Here is a 20,624-nt window from a genome sequence, read left to right as displayed (position 1 = left end):
CCAGCAAACCGAAGATCAGGGTGAGTGTTATGTTGTTGTGTTGTTTGTGGTGTGAATTCGCCACAAGAACGCTGCCCCTAACGCCCTTTCCTTTCCTCACATCCTGCCCCCTTCCCAGGCAGAAGCAAAAGGAGCGATGCTGTGCCCCTTTCTGGTAGGGTAGAAGAAGACTGGGTGTACCTTTACGGGCCCTTAGAAGCCTGGGGCTTCCTTAGCACCAGAGAGGAAGAAACGGTCTGCCCCGAAGGCAGGCCTGTAAAATCATGCATAGACCTGAAGGTCTTGGCCACTGCCAGTGAACACAGAGATCAAGTCTTGATCATACCTCTGTCACTTGAAGCGTCAACTTCTACCACTAGCCAGAGGGAAGTGGAACTCAGCATCGGTTTGCTCCTGAGAACTAGTGCCGACCCATCACCAACGAACCTGGTAACCCGAGTGAAGACAGTGTCTCTCCCTTTGACACCAGATTTGCACAAATGTTAACTGTCTGGTGGGCTAGGTAGAAGAAGGTTCTACCTCCAGACAACATCAGTCTCCTGAATGTGACTTCCTTTCCAGAACTATGATAACTTGAAAAGGAAGAAGTGATCTAGGCCACATAATGGAACCAAGATCCATTCAGGGGACTGTATGGAATGCTGCCATGACAGTTAATTCCATTGTCACTGCCCTGTGGAAGGAAAGTTCGCTCTACAGGGTGGCGGTTAGTGACGGACTCGAACATCAGGTCAATCTGTTTGGTCAGCAAAGTATTCTCTGAGGTATTGAGGGATTCTTCTGACGATACAATGGCTGATGAAGTGTCCTGCACAATAAGAGAAACCTGAGTGAAATGTCCTGGTTATACAAGAGAAAATTCACTTGGCTAAATAAAACCTCCCTCAGCAAGTTGCGAACATGACGAGTCCATCAACTTTGGTTTCCTATAGGGGATCCCACAAAGCTTCGATGGTTGATGAACAGCCTACAGAGAAGCTAAGTTTCTTCTCTGAGGTTGTAAACCGCCAAATTCATGGACGATCCCTGGGAAGAAACCTCCAGAGGCGGCCCGTGATCTCCGTACCTCTCAAGTATACAACTGGCTCGGTTTGCAGACCGAATCCGGAGTATGTGTTACTGTTTGGGAAATGATAGAAGTATGAATGTTTCCAGTCTCGATCCCAAAACTGTCTGATACCCCATCTTTGGAAGACTCTGAGAAGTTGACAACAGCCATGCAGGTCTGAGAGAGCATCAAACAAGCATGGAAGCTATCCCCCGGTAAGCAGGCTCATTCACGCAAACGCGGGCAAGGGCTGACCCAGGAAGAGCGATCGTCCACTCTCCGGTGTGAAAGTGGGCTATCCTGAAGACATGCTAAGTCTACTTCAAGGCTGTGGGCTCTGCAAGCAAAGAAAATCGTATCAATGAAGCTTTGGGTTCCTCCTTTTTCCCCACAAACTTCGAAGGCCGACTTACGATCCAAGGAAGTAGCCATGGTCTCTTCCCAAGATCACTGACACTTCAGCAACACAATCTCCGAATAAGTTCTCTGAAGACTGGGGATATCTGTGTCCTGAGGAAAGAATCCCTGCACTACTCTCAGCAAGAGAAAAGCCTTGACAGAACCCCCAGGCTTTCTTGAGGGGTCAAGCACCTTTCTCTGACCTGCCAGAGCTGAAGCTCTGACAGGAGAGGAAAGCCGTTAAAGACTGTCAACCTGCAGTGATGATGACTGGACAGGTCTAGGAGAGTGAACCCGCTCACACTAATGTGGGCAGGGGCTGTCCCGAAGAGAGCACATGGGTTCACGCAGCATGCATGGGAACTATCCCTGGGTAAGCAGGCTTGTTAGTGCGAATGCAGGGAAGGGATGACCCAGGGAGAGTGATCGTGCACTCTTGGCCCTGGTGTGGACTCAGGCTGTCCTCATGACATGCCCCAGTCTTCTTCGAGGCCGTGGCCTCTGCACATGAAGAGTACTATATGGGGAACTTCTTTGGGTTTCTCCAGGTGAGTGGACCCAATGCGCCTGAGTCACAAAAGTAAGGTGCATCAGTTGCTTCCGCTACTTGAGAATTCAAGGAACCTCAAGCCGAGGTAGGCTCTAAACCACCCCATGAAATGATTCCATGGTACTGGTAAAAGGTAACTCGGGGTTTCGAAGAAACCCGAGCACCCGTGGTGACGTGGGTCCTGTCAAGAGACCCGTGCACCTGGAGCTACTGAGTAACAAGTGTATTGATAATCAGTTGCTTTCTCTACTCGAGTGTCCGGGGAAAAGCGAGCACAAGTAAGCTTATACCAATTTGTAAAGATAATTCCAAGATAATGGTAAAGGTAACTCGGGGTTTCACTGAAACCCAAATACCCGGAGTGACGTGATTCTTCTTGGAAGTCTGTGGACTCTGAGCTTCCGAGTCACGTACAGGATGATCTTTGGTTGCTCCATCTACCCGAGTGTCCGGAGAAACACAGGCAGAGGTATGCACTAGGCCGGGAAGGTGACTTCCTCGAACTAATAACGGTGACACGGGTTACCTCTTCAATGTGTTGTATCTGAGGAGACCTGTGCACCTGGTGCTCGCGTGTTGCAGACACCCACAGCATGGATCCTGAGTCCGAAGACGTAAGCGAGCACCAAGAAGAGACAGCACACAACTAAGATGAAGGCAAAGGCAATGATGATAAATGATGGGAAGGTGCTCTCTCTCTCTCTCTCTGAGTTGAGCCAAGGGTTCCATAGGAACCCAAGAAACAGTTTCTTGCATGCCCATAGATGAATCAGAATGAGCAATTGGCAACATACAATGTAATACCGCAGGTATGCTAGTGAGAGAACCCATATTTTCCAAATCCCTTGAGCTCTACAACATCTGAAAAACCCAAAACATTATAAATGTCAAGTAATCATTTTTAGAATACAAACCTTCCTTCACACTGTGAAGGAATAAAACTCTCTGAAAAAGACGAAGTAGTGTCACAGAGTCTTAAGCAGAGGTAAGACACCAGTTTAAGCTTGTTGCCTTGGTAACATAAAAACCATTTTGACCACTCTCAAGGTTAATAAAGTTACAAGGTTGTGTTATATCAGAATGAGAAATTACAGTATATCAGAATACTGAATATGCAACACACAAGGGTAAAATAAAGGGTCGGATTTGCATTATATCAAATAAGAATATATTCTCCCGATATAATAAAATACAGCAACACACTAACATATATCATGAAAACTTAACAAAAACAAATCAGTCGAACAGCATGAACAGAGGGAAGAGCAACACGTCGCTTTCTCTCCACAGCCAAAAGCAAAGTAAATGCATATTGACTGGGTGGGCGGGACGCCCGCCCCCCCTCCTCGTAGTCAGTTGTCAACTATATACTTACCCACCTTAAACGGCCGGTCTCCAGCTGCCCTTAAGCATACAGTACTCCTATGTAAAGACTGATGGATTGTATATTGTGTAGGAACAAATCACTATTTAACATAAGCATATATTTGTAAGAAACTGCCAAATATGACAAGAGAAACAGAGAGAAGCTGATTAATACAATGTACAGATAACAAAATAAATAGCATAATCACAACATTATATCTTGCACTTGGAAACAAATTTTTTTGTAAGTGGCACATGAAGTTTAATCATTACCAAACACTGCCAAGAACACAGGAGGGCAGTACAACTCAACTCACAGGGGAGTGCTATAGCTAGGCATTGTTGGGAAAAGGACCATAGGATGGATTTTAAAAAGAGAAGGCTTATATACAAAAGCAATAACATCAGTCATAGGAGGGTAGTGGAAGGGGCACTCATCAGACAGATTAAAGTGATAGAAGGAAACAAAGGATTTACCTCAGAAGATCCCATAAGCCAATCTTTAATATTAAAAGAAGCTAAGATCGACCTTTCTGACCTGGAGGTTAGGTCTCCTGCCCAACAGACCGATGGTAACTACTCACATACCACAAGGATTAATACCACTGACCATCAGATCAGGATATCAGACCGACAGGAGGAGATTAACAACTCTCAAGAGAATGGAAACCAGGACAGCCATCATATACATGACAGCACAGGGAGAAGAAGTTCCAGAAGATTGCTGGGCCATGAACCAGCCTGAGTACCTCATCTCTTGAAAAAGGGTCACAGTTAGGACCTGAAAGTACTCGAGATCAAAGTAATATGTAAATATTTACCAGTAAACAAGTTATACACAAGAATCTTGTGGGTTTCTCTTTCCATAGTCCAGAATCTTATCAGGTTTGAAAGGCTCACCCCGTTGTATTTTATTGTCATATTATTTTATTATTATATTATTAAAAGTAGTTTAACCCTTAAACGCCGACTGGACGTATTGTACGTCGACTAAAATTGTCTGTCGGGTGCCAAGCGGACATACAATACATCGACTACAAAAAGTTTTTTTAAATATTCGCGGAAAAATAGTTATAGGCCTAGTTTGCGAAAGATTTTAAATCACGCGCCTTGAGGGATGCTAGGAGTTCACGGATCACGCTGTTGTTTTGTTTACAAGCATTACCCAGCTGCACATGCGCGAATTTCTTTCTTCTTGCACAACAAAGCATCAGCGACGCATCTCAGAAATTCTTTCGTCACTTTGTCGTAATTTTTGCACCGTTTCATAAAGTTTTATATATGAAAATGTGCGCAATTTCACGTAGAATACAACAAAAAACAACCCATGGTTGTTGCTTTTATAAGTTTTGAAATATTTTCATATAAATCATAATAAGTGCCAAAATTTCAACCTTCGGTCAACTTTGACTCAACTGAAATGGTTGAAAAACGCAATTGTAAGCTAAAACTCTTACATTCTAGTAATATGCAATCATTTACCTTCATTTTGCAACAATTGGAAGTCTCTAGCACAATATTTCGATTTATGGTGAATTTTTGAAAAAACCTTTTCCTTATGTCCGCGTGGTAACTCGGCCGAAAATCTCAGAAATTCTTTCGTCACTTTGTTGTAATTTTTGCACAGTTTTATATTACCCGTTACATAAAGTTTTATATATGAAAATGTGTGCAATTTCATGTAGAATACAACAAAAACAACCATGGTTGTAGCTTTTATCAGTTTTGAAATATTTTCATGTAAATCACGATAAGTGCCAAAATTTCAACCTTCGGTCAACTTTGACTCGGCCGAAATGGTCGAAAAACGCAATTGTAAGCTAAAACTCTTACATTCTAATAATATTCAATCATTTACCTTCATTTTGCAACAAATTGGAAGTCTCCAGCACAATATTTCGATTTATGGTGAATTTTTTAAGATAACTTTTTCCTTGCGCACGCATGCGGTAACTCGGCCAAAAATCTCAGAAATTCTTTAGTCACTTTGTCGTAATGTTTGCAGTTTTATATTAGTCGTTACATAAAGTTTTATACTGTATATGAAAATGTGTGCAATTTCATGTAGAATACAACAAAAAATAACTCATTGTTGTAGCTTTTATCAGTTTTGAAATATTTTCATATAAATCACGATAAGTGACAAAATTTCAACCTTCGGTCAACTTTGACTCGACCGAAATGGTCGAAAAACGCAATTGTAAGCTAAAACTCTTACATTCTAGTTAGTTAGTTATTTATAAATGATTTGTTTAACCAGACCTCTGAACTCTTTTAGGTTCTTCTTCATTTTGCAACAAACGGGAAGTCTCTAGCACAATATTTCAATTTATGGTGAATTTTTGAAAAAACTTTTTCCTTACCTCCGCACGCAGTAACTCTGCTGAAAATCTCAGAATTTCTTTAGTCACCTTGTTGTAATTTTCACACTGTTTTCTATTAGGCGTTACATAAAGTGTTATACATGAAAATGTGCGCAATTTCATGTAGAATATAACAAAAAATAACTCATGGTTGTAGCTTTCATCAGTTTTGAAATATTTTCATATAAATCACAATAAATAGAAAAAATTCGACCTTTGGTCAACTTTAACTCGACAGAAATGGTCGAAAAATGCAATTGTAAGCTAAAACACTTACAGTCTAGTAATATTCAATCAATTACCTTCATTTTGTAACAAACGGGAAGTCTCTAGCACAATATTTCGATTTATGGTAAATTTTTTAAAAAAAACTTTTTTTTTTACGTCCACGCGTTACGAATTCATGCATCATTTTGTGATAATATTTTCTCTGTGTTGCTTTCACCGTTTTACAATTTGCTATATACCAAAATCATTGCAATTTAGTGTACCATACAATGAAAAAAAATAACTCATTAGCTTTAACCGTTTTGCTCACAGCGCGATTTGTATACAATTATATATGAAATTTTTTTCACGCTGTCATATATTTCAATATTTATATATGATAATGATATATTTTTTTCATTTCTGATGGTTGCATACTAAACTTCAGGCAATGACAAAAAAAGAAGCCAAAAATGAACTCTTAATCTTAAAAACTAAGCGTGATGTGAATTTTTTAACAAAACTTTTGTTCCGCTTCGGCGCTAACTCCCGAACGCCGCCGGCATACGGCAGACACTTTTGTAAATAGAGGCTCGGCGTTTAAGGGTTAACCAGACCACTGAGCTGACTTTCAGTTCTCATAGGGCTGGCCCGAAGGTCTAGGCCTGGGGCCAAGTTCTGTAACCGAATACAGTAGTTCATTTGGTGTGATGACGAACGAGTGAAAATTAAATTAAAAACTGCACAATCGCATACACTTCCACACTGGAACACATGCACACAATAAATACATTTACTCTCGTATTCATACATACATAAAAAAAAAATTGGAATAATTCAAGTAATATTTTTAAATTTTGTTTTTAAAAATCATTAAATGACCTAAGGGTTTTTGTATATTTTCAACATTTACAGTACAGTAAAACCCCCCTACCTGTGGGGGATGCGTACCACAACCCCCATGAATAGCTAAAATCCATGAATACTTAAAACCCCTCTAAAAACACTTAGAACTACCTATTTTGATAGTTTAAACACAAGAAAAACCCTCTAAAAATACTTATACCTGAGTATTTTAATAGTTTTATCACAGAAAGTGCATTTAGTCATGAAAATATGAAAATACAATAATTAGTGAATATTTCTCAGTGAAAAATACCGTGAATGGGCAAATTTTCCGCGAATAATGGGCAGATACATTCCACAGAGAAATCCGAGAATAAGTGAGTCTGCAAATCGTGAAAACGCGAATACGGGGGTTTACTGTACATACTTATATTTACATTTTATCAACTAAATTACATCTCTTCAGCAACATCAAAATTGGAATGACTGAATATGCAGAAGATTCTGACAAAATTTCCTTCATTGATTTATTTCCAAAAGTTGACAGTTGCCACTGGTCATACTTTGGACACTTGCACAATACATGTCTGACCATTAATATCACCTTGCACTATGAGCCCTCATCAAGTGTCCTTGTGTCCGACGAGTATGGCCTATTCGGAGATGTGTCAGAATTACTTGCTCATGTTTCTCTCTCTAATATGATAACTCAATTTCTTAACACCAGGTTTTATTTTCTTGAATTTATTAGTTTCACGTTCTTCATTCCATATATATTGCCATTCATTTATGATACCGAACTGTATGTGTGTTACATAATCAGTAGTAGACATATTCACATTTGCTTTTGTCACATAGGTTGCTTCTCTGGCTGCTCTATGGGCCTCTTCATTTCCTTTGATCCCTACAAGGGCAGGGATCCAACATATTTCTACATTTTTCCCATTATTACATAAGTTATGGAGAAATAACTTAATTTGTTATACAATATTATTTTTTGATTTGTAATTCGTAATAGCTTCTATAGCACTTCTTGAATCACTAAAAATCACAAAATTGTTGAATGTTTCTTTCATTATTTTTATGGCTGATGCAACTGCAAACAACTCTGCTGTGAACACTGAAGCATTATTAGCTAGAGAAAACTGATACATTTTGTCTTGGGACACTGCAGCACCTCCCACCCCCTGCTCTGATTTGGATCCGTGTATATATTGCATAATGTGGACCTTTTCGACTTATATGATCTATTGTGTGTTGCCTATGGTGTTCTGGGGTATATGAGTAACCTTTTGATAAATATTTTAGGTGTGCATAAATTCTTATTTTGTTCATTGTCCAAGGTGGAGGTAATTTTACTATTGAAGCTAATTGTATATTTATATTCAGTGACTCAAACAATCTTCTAGCTCTAATTGGGAGAGGTGGTAAATGATTGTTAATAAATACATCTCTTAATTCAAATAATTTTTTGGTTGGAGAATCACCTGTCTGAATTCTCATTGTTACTTCTCTATGGATAGAAAGATGTATTGTATAGTGGGGCTACAGTTGTTGGTCAAAAGTAGGGGGGGGGCAATTGCTTTACAGCACTGACATATCTTTGTTTCTCAAAAGTAACCCATGGATGTGGATACCATTTCCTTCTTAAGACCTTGACCTGTTATAATCCTCTTTGGTATTTCCTGGTTTTGTTCTCTTGTAAACAAGAGCTAAGAGCTAACTCTTCTTTTAGAAACGTTATTATCATAAATAAAGATATGCTAGCACAAATTACAGGAAATTTAAATATTAACTATCACAGGTGACTGACTCTTCCTCCTTTAAATGTCAATTCATAATTTTGGACTGTTTTTCACATCTCTTCCAGTAATTACTAGGCTTGTTTGTCTTCTTTAATAAGTCAAGTTTTTCTTTCGTCCTTTGGTTTTTTCTTACATTTTACACATTGTCGAGGTTGTTTAACGATTGCACTAATGTAATTTGAAGAATAATCTCTGTGCATTGGAAATGCGCTCTCTCTCTCTCTCTCCTGTGCAGATTTCTTTTACTTTTAAGTGTAAGTATAGGATTTAATAATTTTCATTATTCCATTGTTCCTTGTGTTGACCTAGAGATCCTTTAATGGGATGGGTTAATCCAAGGCTACTGACCCAAACCTATAATTGTTTCTTCCTTATCATCACCTTCGGGTAAATGAAGATGTAGCAGAACGTGAGAAAAGCGCTGTCGCATTGTCTTAATCAGTATTTTCATATTCTATTTCTAACAATATTATCATCATAAAACTAACATCAATAATAATGAGATGTGTTTCTTAAATACAGCCTTTTTTTAAAGAATCGAAAGGGAGCCTTCAATAGCCTTATTTGCACAATGGGGAAAGTACATTTGACCAAGTACACCAGGGAGACTACAGTTCACCATATTCAACTTGTAAAGATTGCTTTGGTGATGATCTAAAGGCTCCTAAAAATGTTCTACAGCTGTTGTTATGAACTGGGTCTAACGTTTTCAGCGTTGCGTCTGATGCTGAGCCATATACAGTATTTCAATTCCGTAATCAATGATAGACAGTATTGTTCCTTTATACAGTACAGTAAGGGTAAGTCTAATGGCTCTCCAAGTAGTGTTTGATAGTTTTTTAATTAGGTTTAATGCTCTTTCACATTTAGATTTCATGTATGTTATGTGGACTTTCCAGTTCAAGTGAGTATCAAATACTAATCTTAAAAACTTTGCTGTTTGGCCAATTGGTATACTGTACAGTACTATGGTTTCTGATTTTCAAATCCATTTCTTCATTTGTTTTCCACTTTTTATTTTTATAAAAAAATGATTGCCTGAGTTTTATCTATGGAGAATTTAAAGCCTACAGATGAGGCCCATTCATCTATTTATATTATGCTTTTATTAATGATTTGTTCTGCATGTTTTATTCAAGATGCTGAATAATACATAGCAAAATCATCCATATACAAGTTACTTTTATTCCAATAGGTAGAGTTTTACTGATATCATTTACTGCTAAAGTAAACAGTGTGCCACTAAGGATGTTTCCTTGTGGAACACCATTTGCAAGTGGGAATGTACCTGGCAATAAATCATCAATTCTCGCTTGAAAAGTGCAATCTGTGAGAAAGTTTTGGATAAACCTACGTAAATGTCCACGGATGTTATTTTTATGTAACATTTTTTATATTGCATCTCTCCATGTAGTATCATGTGCCTTTTCAATGTCAAAAAAGATAGCAACAGTAATTTTTTTTTGGTTCCAATCCTCTGCATATGTGGTCTCCTAGGTTGGACAGAGATTCCAATGTAGATCTGCTACTCTGTGATCTGAATTGAGTGGGAGTCAATATTTTATTTTCTCAAATGTGCCATTGCTGGTCAAGCATTTACCACTTTCTCTACTAATTTGCATGAGCAACTTGTTAAAGAAACTGATCTGTAATTATTTATTTTACTGGGCTCTTTCCAGGTTTTGGGATAGGAATTACAGTATTATAGCTTTACGCCATTCATCTGGAAATAAATTTCTAATCCATAATGATTATAAAACTGTAAAAGGTATGATTCTGCCACAGGTACTAAGTGGCAGATCATCTCAAAACAAATACTGTCACCTCCAGGAGCAGATTTATTGCTGTTCAAGAGAGTGTATTCCAACTCTTCCATATTAAATTTTCAATATGGAAAATTTGCCTATTCACAGTATTTTTCATAGACAAATATTCACTGGTATGATAAGCAGGAGAGGGAATTTGGCCTAATTGTCAATCATCTTGACATACTGACATGAAGGGTGCTAGGTGAACAGTCTCTCTCTCTCTCTTTTTTAATTATTTAGGTAAGGAATTCTTCACTTTTTTCATTTTTATAAATTGTTTAGGTAAAGAATTCATCACTTTTTAAAGAATATTTATAACTTTTTTAATACAGTGTTCCAACTTTTGTCGTTTTCCGACTTCCATCACGCCTCAGGAACGGAACTCCGAAATAACCAAGGGACTGCCTTTATACATATATTTACACACGATCCAACCTTGAAATTCCGGCAATCTGTAATCCAGGAACTCCTATGATCTCGGTCATTTTTGAATCAGCCGCCATTAGTTCTTGAGCGGCTTCGAGGGCGGCGTCACACGTTTGTTTTGGATTTTTTCGGATTTTGGAACTGGAGCTTCCTTTGTAAATACACAAACTAAATACACACGCACAGTTTATTTCTAACAAATACATTTTGTGACACTCAAAAATATATTGCATACTAAAGAACCGTAATTTGCGTAATGTATCATCCGATCTAGTGTATCGTGCGGTCATTAAAATTTCGTACAAAAACATGATTTCATTATATACACTGTGTATAGTTCGTGATATATTTTCAGTAGATTACACCACCCTAGGCTTTCTATGCCTGTCTTGGTTTCGGTAGATACCACTGATAATGCATATTATATCTGGGTTAACTTTTAACTAATAAATAGGCCTAGAAGCACATGTTCATTAGGTTTGATGTGAATCTTCATACATTACATCAGGCTTACCAACACTGTGACTTGTCTAAGAATTCATCACTACTGTATTTATTATAATTAACAACCACTTACTACTGCATGCAAGACACTAGCATAGACAACAGCAAATACTGACATAGGTGAATTGAGAAACAGCCGTTTGCCGATGTCAGGTACCGTAACTAACACACATTTATCAAGGGTTGCGTTACAGTTGTCAACTTGTTAAAACAAAATAAATCTTTACTCATCCTTCACACAATGGAGAGAAAAGTGTTATGAAATTATGCCACAAAATTTACGGTTGTAGCTGTGGCTGAAGAAACAAATAATGCGCAAGCCGCAAAACATCTGATACTGGTGAAATCACAGCTTTACTTCAATTAATTTACTGCATCTATACATATAAAAATGGATGTATGTACTGTATGTGTGTGTGTGTGTGTGTGTACATGTGCCAGCATAACTCTGAAATGCATTGAGCAATTTCAACCTAACTATGTATACATGTGACTTATTATCTATAAATCAGCACTGTGGGGGTAAGACATCAACAGCACCAAAGGGTGCCAAAGGGGGTGGGGTGGGAAGGGCTCCCCTGAAACGAGGCTGGTTCTGCCCGTGAAACTTACTAACTTTACAAATTTATCATACCTAATTTTGGTATACATATGATGTACTATCTGGAAAAGAATACTGTGGGGGTAAGACATCAATGGCACCAAAGGGGGTGGGGGTTGGGAAGGTGTTGACAGAGAGAGAGAGAGAGAGAGAGAGAGAGAGAGAGAGAGAGAGAGAGAGAGAGAGAGAGAGAGAGAGAGATTTATCAGTTGTCATTTAGTTATCCTGGGCAGAGCCGGGTTGGTCAGCTAGTTTATAAATAAGGTAAGTTGCATTTTTAAGCCCACCTCTAATCATTCACGTAAAAACGAATCTCCAAAGACATGCATTTCATTTAGCAACTAATGGGTGTGATGATGTCAGTAAAACGAAATCAGCTGATGATTTTAGGAATGTAAACAATACCCGAATGCAAATGGCACCTGCCTAATTGCTATACAGTAGTCATAAATTTCTTAAAGCAACTGTATTATTTGACTTTTGCCAATGGATATCTGTCAGTGTAACAACCACAAACACACATGCACACACACACACACACACAATGTGCAGGTTTGAAGAAACAAAAGCAGCAGATTTCTACTGAAAACAAAAGCCAGAAAAGTTTGAAGTGCCGGAAAACATTGAAGGGTAACAGGAGATCAGAGAGATTCTATGGTGGCACCAATAATGAACCCTGTCAGGAAGCACTTCCCAGTGTGTACTGATGGCGTAGTGTAGATTCTTTGTAGCATCATTTTCTGCTCCTGTGTTACAATAAGTCAATTTATGTTTTCCCCCCCCCTAAACTGCCAACTTGCAACATCTTGCTCTAATTTTCTACTCATTTAAATTTTACAAACAGTGTTCTGGGTTTACTTAGCCCATCTATCCCACACTGTGTACCCTACTTACAAACTTTAAAATTTTCAAATTTTGCTCTGGCTGCCTTTTCTTCTAGTAAGAATTTTTGCAAAAAAAAAAAAAAAACACGCAGAAGAAGAAGAACCTGTCCCTTTGATCCCTTCCCTGATTATCCCTTGTATTCTCATGATTAACTACCATGTATTCTTACAATCACAAGAATATTTGTTCATACTCTTAAAATATTCTTACTTATTTCTATCTTCTTGATTTAACTCAGTCTGACAAATACCCTTTTTCTAAAATTCCCAGTTGCTATATTTAGTGTATTTTTTTAATCATGCATTATTATAAGGAAAATAAAATTTAGATTCAAGCAACATTTATAATTTAGTATTCTCATTATTGTAAGAAGAACTCTTGGTAGTTAATCACGACAATACTCTAACAGGTTCTTCTTCTTCCTCATGCTCTTTGCAAAAATTCTTACTAGCAAAATAGGTGTCCAGAGCAAAATTTGAATGTAAACATCAACAAAAATTGTGCACTACATATTAAAAACCAACTTAAAAACAAATCAAGATACAAACAGCCGATCAGAAAATAACTCATTGGTAAGTAGGGTAGTGTCTGTATTCTTTAATTTAGAAAGACCAACATAAAATGTCACTCATCCTGTGAATGAATTCCATCCAACATACATAATCCCCAGTTAAAACCATAAGAGATACAGAAATTGATTTCAGTTTTTCAATGAGCAAGTGAAGATGTATAAGTTGCAGTGCTTTAGAAAACAGAAGGGAAATTAGGAATATATAAGAGAAATTTAACAATGTTACAGTTTACACATGCCTTACCTCCATGGTTTGTCTTCCATATCATTATATGAAAAGTCTCCAACAGGGACACCATTAACTTTTCCTGGTGATGTAAAATCTTCATCTTTCAAGCCAGTCGTAGGTGCAGCCTTTAATAAGAATGGAAATAATTTCTTATTTGTGTAAGCTAATTGAATGAGCAAAGAAAATTGTAATTAGTCCATTAGCTAACCTCAAATGATCTCAAAACCTTCATAATACACATATGCTTACAAAATGAAACATTTTATGATAAAATTAATTATTTGGATACTTACCTACTGTTAAATCACAATTTTTTAAAGTAAATTGTATTTTCCCTAACTATACAAACCTGAGGTCCTTTACATTAGGAATTACTTTCAGGCGTAGGCTGGAAACGGTCGTTAAACTCTTGAGCAAGGTGGTTAGGCAGTAACTAGCGTCAGGTAGGCGGGAATACCCGCCTGCCCGGATGTAAACATTCCAGTTTGCCTTTCGGTACAGGTTCAGACTGAGGGGTGGCATGAGGTGGGCATAGTATGTAATGTAAAGGACCTCGGGTTTGTATAGTTAGGAAAAATACAATTTACTTTCAAAAACTGTGATTTGTTCCGGCACGATATACAAACCGTTGGTCCTTTACATTAGGAAGACTCACTGGTTGGAGGGAGGAATCTGAGTAAGTCTCCTGAACTGACTGGAGTTCTACACACCTGGGTTGCTCCTCCTGGTCGAAAGAGCATGGAGGAGTACCGTGCCTCTGACATATTGATCGAAGTGTAGGAACTGCAAGATCAAATGTCAGATGCTAGACCTTTTCGCATGAGTGAGGAAACGTAACTCCTACGAAATAGGCTGGAAGGATCTAGAGTCAGAGGCAGTAAGGAAAAGCCGAGATAGGGTTCCCTTATTGCCAGTCTCTCCTTCCTCCCCTTGCTAGAGGAAGGAGCAGAATTGCTTCTATGATTCTATAAGAAAAATAGAATGGGTGCTCGATGTGTAGTCTTACCGCATCAGTGCCAGTTCCAGCAGCTATTGGTTCGAGTCCTGTTCTCATCCCTAAGGAGGAGAAGTTGTAGGATGGGGAAGGAGGAGGAAGAGAGGCCAGTCAATCTCGGAATCCTTCTCACTTCCAGAACCAACACCTTAGGCGAGATGCTACTCGTCCTCTTGAAGGAGCCGGGCAAGACAACACAACTTGTTGAGCAGCCACCACAGAGCCAAGGAAAAAAGGTTCCAAGGGCCTGTGGGCAAGACCAAAGGAAGAAGACAAGAGTGTGGTCCATGAGACCATGTCTTCCTTCCAGACTGATAGAAACTCCTGGAATGCGAGGGATGGACCAAGCCATTGACTTCATGAGCTCTCGGGTGGAAGGTACCGGTATCGTTGTCATAAGCTGCCGAGTACCTCCTTTGATCGCTTCACGAAGTCAGGAGGAAGATATGTCCTTAGACACTTCTTCCTTAGGAGAGACAGTACTAGCGAAAACATTGACGACATCCAGGTTAGGAATGTCGAGCCTTTCGAAAAGTACCACAGCTCCCTAATAGGACAAAGTAACGAATGATCTGGATCATCGACACAAAGTCCAAGGAGGGGGGGAACAACAAGGACTCGAACCCGACACCACATGCCAATGGATTTGGAGTCCACCTACGACATCTGAGAAGGAGTCGAGGTATGATCCCCATCCCTGTTCTTCCATCTTCCAAGCCAAGGCTGGAGTAAGGTGAGAGATGGTCCTAAGAGGGCATATCTTTATCCGAGTCTCTCATAAGGTGCGTGCAGAGCACGGACAGGAACCCTAAACGAGAGTCACATGCCACCCACGGAACAGTTCCCTGGGACAGCATGACTGAAGAAGCTTCTCGTCCGTAGCCAACTCTTGACTGAGGAGACGAAGGCTACTTCAGACAGAAGACTAGGTCACAAGGGCCTACGTTCTTCACAAATGAAAGGGAGAGAAGCAACCCTCGGCAGAGAAGACGAGGAAGTCCAGACTTGACGAGCGACTCTGACCCGAGAAGAAGTTCCGTCAACAACACCACCAGTGAAGATGGATCCAGTCCCTGGGACAGTGTTGCAGAGGACTTCAAGGGATATCCAGCTATATCCGTTGCTGCTCGGCGAGAAAGCCTGTGCTTGCAAGGAAAGCTGGAAGGTCTCCCAGTCCTGAACACACAGGGATGTACTGCCTCAGAACCGCTTCTTGTGTAGCTGCTACAGGAGGCTGGGTCAAGCGGAATTCTTCTCGATGCCTCGGCAATCAAGTCGGATGAAGGCGAAGTCTTCAAGTATTTGTCTGTAACTCGGGGTGAGCAATGCTTGTGAACCCCTAGCGAAACGGACAAATATGAAGGGAAAAAACGTAGATATTGAGCTTTCCCCAAAAAGACAGCATGCCTCACCGAAGCAGCCCCTGGTCTGGTATGAAGGAGCGAGAAAAACTACTGACTTGTTGTGCAGGGAGCCAACAGAAGGACGGTAGGGATTTCTCAGTCGAGCAGTCTCTGCATGAATCTTCGTGAAGAAAAGAGTAAGCAGCATGTTCTGTCCCGATCACTCAAACCCGAGGCCAGGCTTGCCTACCAATACATCTCCACCAGGAATGCATCTGGTTAACTGAGCTGTTGAGTGTGCAATATGACAACACTTGAGTACCTGCAAATGTCGAGATGAAACAAGAGGAAAAAACGATTACCTCTTGTTTGTTGCCAAATGCCACTACAGTACTGTGGTTTTAAACTCATCCTGAATTCTCGGACGGCCAAAAGGCTGACCTGAGCCCAGGGCGGTGATGAGAAGGTACTAACTGTCTCGGTCACACACCTTCAAGACAAGGTCTTACCAGTGTGCGCCTATTCCTCAATCAGTGAATCAGTAAGTAGACACAAGATGTGAGGGGAACATGCAAGCATATTCAAAGGTTCCTTCAGTTAAGCATTAGCTTAACTCCTTCCTCATACTTCGAAGAGGAAAGAAGGATGGAGGAATGGAAGCAGACTTCCATTCTCCACCATGGGGAAGCTTGTGCAAAATGACAGGGTACTGAGCCAATTAGCTCTAGCCAGACTGGCCTTTCCCGAATTGGGAGCATGGGAGAGGAGGCAGGATGGAAATTCGATGGAAAGAATTGCTGAGGCCTAAGGGAAATGGATACTTCTCCTGAAGGAATCCATTCCCAGGTCTCGGCAATGTCGCTGCCAGTTCCAGAGATTCAATAAGTATCATTACGTCCAGGCATCAGCAGTTGCAATCTTATTCTGAAGCCTGGGACTTCGTAGCTAAGGAGTTGAGGGGGGCTGGCTTGAACTCAAGGTCGAGTTGAGATGACTAAGACCCAAAGCTCTTGGCCACTGTCCAAAGGACAAGGCAGTGCCCTGGTACGAACCTTGATTACCGAGGTATCTGGCAAATCTCTGAAAGAGAAAGGCAGAGCCAAGTGAAGGTTCGTTCCTAAGGGTCGAGGCAAATCGGGACTTACGAAACCGAAGATCCGAATTGGGACAAAGTCCTTCTTAGCACCAAAATTGCCCAAAAGACTGCAGTCGGCAAGACCCTCCGAGGCAAGAATTCATATTCTGTCGAGGCAGGGGGGGGAAAGGTGTCTCAACCTGAATTAACTCCTTCAAAGAAAAGAATTCATCAGGTCGAGAATGCTCAAGGAAACCAGAACCGCGGCAGTCCCCGACACTCTCAGCCCCTCGGGAACTGCAAGGGTTGCGAGTGATGAAGATTATTCATTGGGGGAGCCGCGGTCCTGTCCCGGGGATCCTTGTACCGACAAATCAGCGCGAAGTTCTCCAAAAACACAGGGGCGATAGCAACTTGAAGAGGAAAACCCTCGCTGTTTCCGAAGCGCGAAACTCCTGTACCTCTCTCCTTGGAGGGAGACCTTGACAGACCCTATGAAACCCTCCTCGGCTACCTGGTTATACTACGAGAGACTTGGGGGACCGACACCCAGAGCACGAGAGGCAGCCGAACTCCAAAGAAGTTCCTCGGAGCTCTCTCTGTCCATCTTGCGCCTCTTGGAACAACCGAGAGGAGAAGAGAACAGGTGAGGAGAAAGAGTATCCCTACCTGTCCTGCCAGTAAGATAAGCAGGAGAGGCGGACCGTGAGCGATAATCAACTGAAGATCACTGCCACACGGGGGAAGAAGAGCACTCGTGCCGTGGCAAAGCGCTTTCCTGGGAAGAGCAAAAAGTTCAATTGAACATAGCCGAGAACCCAAATCGGAAAAAACCGAGTAGGGCCGAGCCGAGCCGCACCGAACCGAGCTGATCACGCAAACACGATCCAGCTGGTTGGTATGTGGTGGCCTGGGAGGCAGGCGGGGCGAGCCGAGCCGAGCCAGTCTGGCAAGCCAAGTCGAGCAGAGCCACTCTCGTAAGCGCGACCAGGGGCCGAGCCAAGCCGAGCCAATCGCACGAACACAATCGGAACTGGGCAGGCCGGAACTCGTCTGCCGTGAACAATTGCTAGTTTCCCAAACTCTAAGCTCCTTCGAGGCCAAGGCCCCTCGAGAAGAGGGTTCAAAGGGGAATTCTGTGTCTGCTATCTTGCATGCTTGAACCCTAAAGTTCAAGACACAAGAATGAAGCCCGGCTGAGCAACCGAAGCAGCTGGCGGGCAGTATCGAGACACCTGGCGTCTCGGCACCCAGACACCTGGGTGTCTTGGCACCCGGACACCTGGGTGTCTCGGCAACCAGACACCTGGGTGTCTCAGCACTTTCTCGTCAGGAGAGCGCTCGTGCTTCATAGAATTCAAGCTACCCACGAGACTCCCAAAAATCGGGAGCGGCTGCTTTCAGCTTCCTAAGAGATCGAAAGAGCCAAGCACAGAACCAGTCTTAGACGCAGACTTCCAAGGTTGGCAACGAGGGCGTGGCCTCGAGAGGCCGCGCTCTCGAGGCCCCTAAAACGCAAGATATCACAGGAGAATGCGAATCGGTTCCTGCCCGAGGACGGGAAGAGCCAACGAGAGAAACTTGTCTCCCGGAAGAGAGTCAGTCCCTTAGAAGTCCCGCAGGACTCCCAAAGGGAATCTCTTCCCTGCTTCTCCGATGTTCGAATCGACAGGATCGAGACACCAGGCTGGGAACCCGACCGAGCACTGGCAAGCACTCGGGGAGTGCTTGCGGTACTGGCAGGAAGAGCCAAGACACCTGGGTGCCTCGGCCCTTTCTCTTGCACTGCTCCTGAATTGGGCCAAGAAAAATCTCTCCAGACCAGATCGGGATACTTGATATTCCATAGAATCTCGAACACTTGGAGCGGCTCGCGAACGAGCGCCTGAAGCAGCCCCCGTCTTAGAGGCGGAACCTCTAGGACTGGGAACGGGATCGCAAACCGAGGTCTGTGCGCCACAAGCTTTCAAACACAAAACCCAGGGCTATGTCAATCGGTTTCCTAACCCGAAGGTTGGGAGGAGCCAGCGAGAGACCCACTGCCTCCTTGGAAGGAGGCAGCCCCTAGACATCCAAGGGCATTAAGGGGAAGAAGCAGCCTTCCTCTCCTTCGGCTGACGGAGGTCTGTCCGATTCTCAGGACCCACTTGGACCTTGGGAGAGGAAGGGAAGACGCAGCAGAAGATGAAATCTAAGATAAGATGAAGACGGCGGCTACTTCCACAGGGCGGCTTCCTTCACCTCCACTCCAACATCTACAGGATGGTGGACACGAAACATCGTAACCTCCAGGCCAGTCAGGCAGGAACAAAACAGAAGCGGCCCAGGACATCACCACCAGGAGAAGCAGCAGGCATGATCAGGACAGCCGATGCAGGAGCTACGGCAGCGGTTTGGAAGGCAGAAGCTACTGCAACGGCCAGGAACATCACTTCAACAGGGTGACTTCCTTCATATTCACGCCGACATCTTCTACAGGATGGCGAACATCGTAACCTCTGGGGCAGCTGGCAGGAAGAAAACAGAAGCGGCCCTGGGCACAACGCCAGGAGAAGCGGCAGGCATGATCAGGACAGCCGATGCAGGAGCTACAGCAGAGGGTTCGGAGGGCAGGGGCTATTGCAACGGCCAGGAACGTCACTTCCACAGGGCAACTTCCTTCCCCTTCACACCGACATCATCTATAGGATGGCAGACATCGTAACCTCCAGGGCAGCTGGCAGGGACACAACGGAAGCGGCCCTGGGCACGACCACTAGGAGTAGCGGGCACGATCAGGACAGCCGATGCAGGAGCTACATTAACGGTTCAGAAGGCAGGAGCTACTGCAACGGACAGAAATGTCACATGAAAGTTACCAGCAGCGACGAACGATCTGGGCAGCTGCAGCAGGAGACCAGGAAGAGCAGCCCAGAGACTGTCGTAGAGTTGACAAGCATAACACAGGGAACAGCAGGAGCAGATGGACCACAGATACGCCAGAGGCAGTGCAACAGCATACATAAAGACCAGCAATGACAGCGATCGATCCACATCGGCGGGAATAGAGTCAAAATGATCCCGACGTGGAAATATGTCATCTAACCAGGTAATGTGATCGATCCCGAAGTAACACTAAATGAACGTCGGGACTGCTTCATGCGAGATATCCTTTGATATATCCAGCCAACTACTGCTGTGTCTGCGATGCCCACTGTCAACCTGAAAGAAAAAGCAAAGATGATTAAAAGACGGAGACTCCTCTCGCTGCAAGGGGAACTTGCCCTACGCAGCGGGAGGAGGTACTCTAGAAGAGGTCGCCCGATCGCTCCCCGCCCCTGGTCTTCGCCAGACGAGCGAACGAAGAGGGCGAAGGAGAGAGATCTACTAAAGGAAGAACCTACGGGAAGAGAAAAAGGATGGAGGGGAGGCCACCAAGGGCGCCATGGAAGCAGAACTTACCAACGATGCCCGCAACCTCCCGCCTGGCCCGTAGTTCTCCAAGTGCAGGCGGCGAGCAACACTCAGCATAAATAGGAAGGAAGTAGTGATGCCCCTTATACACGGAGGGCGGAAGCCCAAGAAGGGAACGAAATCTTACGTCCCTATCAATGTAGGGGAGCAAA

General features: G+C 42.5%; 1 protein-coding gene across 1 annotated transcript in view; it reads right to left on the bottom strand.

The window, feature by feature from the left end:
- Positions 1-20,624, bottom strand: part of LOC136834443 (pre-mRNA 3'-end-processing factor FIP1-like) — a 267,929-nt gene that overhangs the window by 168,102 nt on the left and 79,203 nt on the right. Inside the window, exon 4 of the mRNA XM_067097042.1 lies at positions 13,623-13,732. Coding sequence (XP_066953143.1) covers positions 13,623-13,732 — 110 coding nt within the window. The remainder of the gene's footprint in view (positions 1-13,622; positions 13,733-20,624) is intronic.

Source organism: Macrobrachium rosenbergii, chromosome 53 (assembly GCF_040412425.1).
Source record: "Macrobrachium rosenbergii isolate ZJJX-2024 chromosome 53, ASM4041242v1, whole genome shotgun sequence".
NCBI lineage: Eukaryota > Metazoa > Arthropoda > Malacostraca > Decapoda > Palaemonidae > Macrobrachium > Macrobrachium rosenbergii.
Note: the sequence above shows the minus strand (reverse complement) of the source record. Positions and strands in the feature narration are given on the sequence as shown.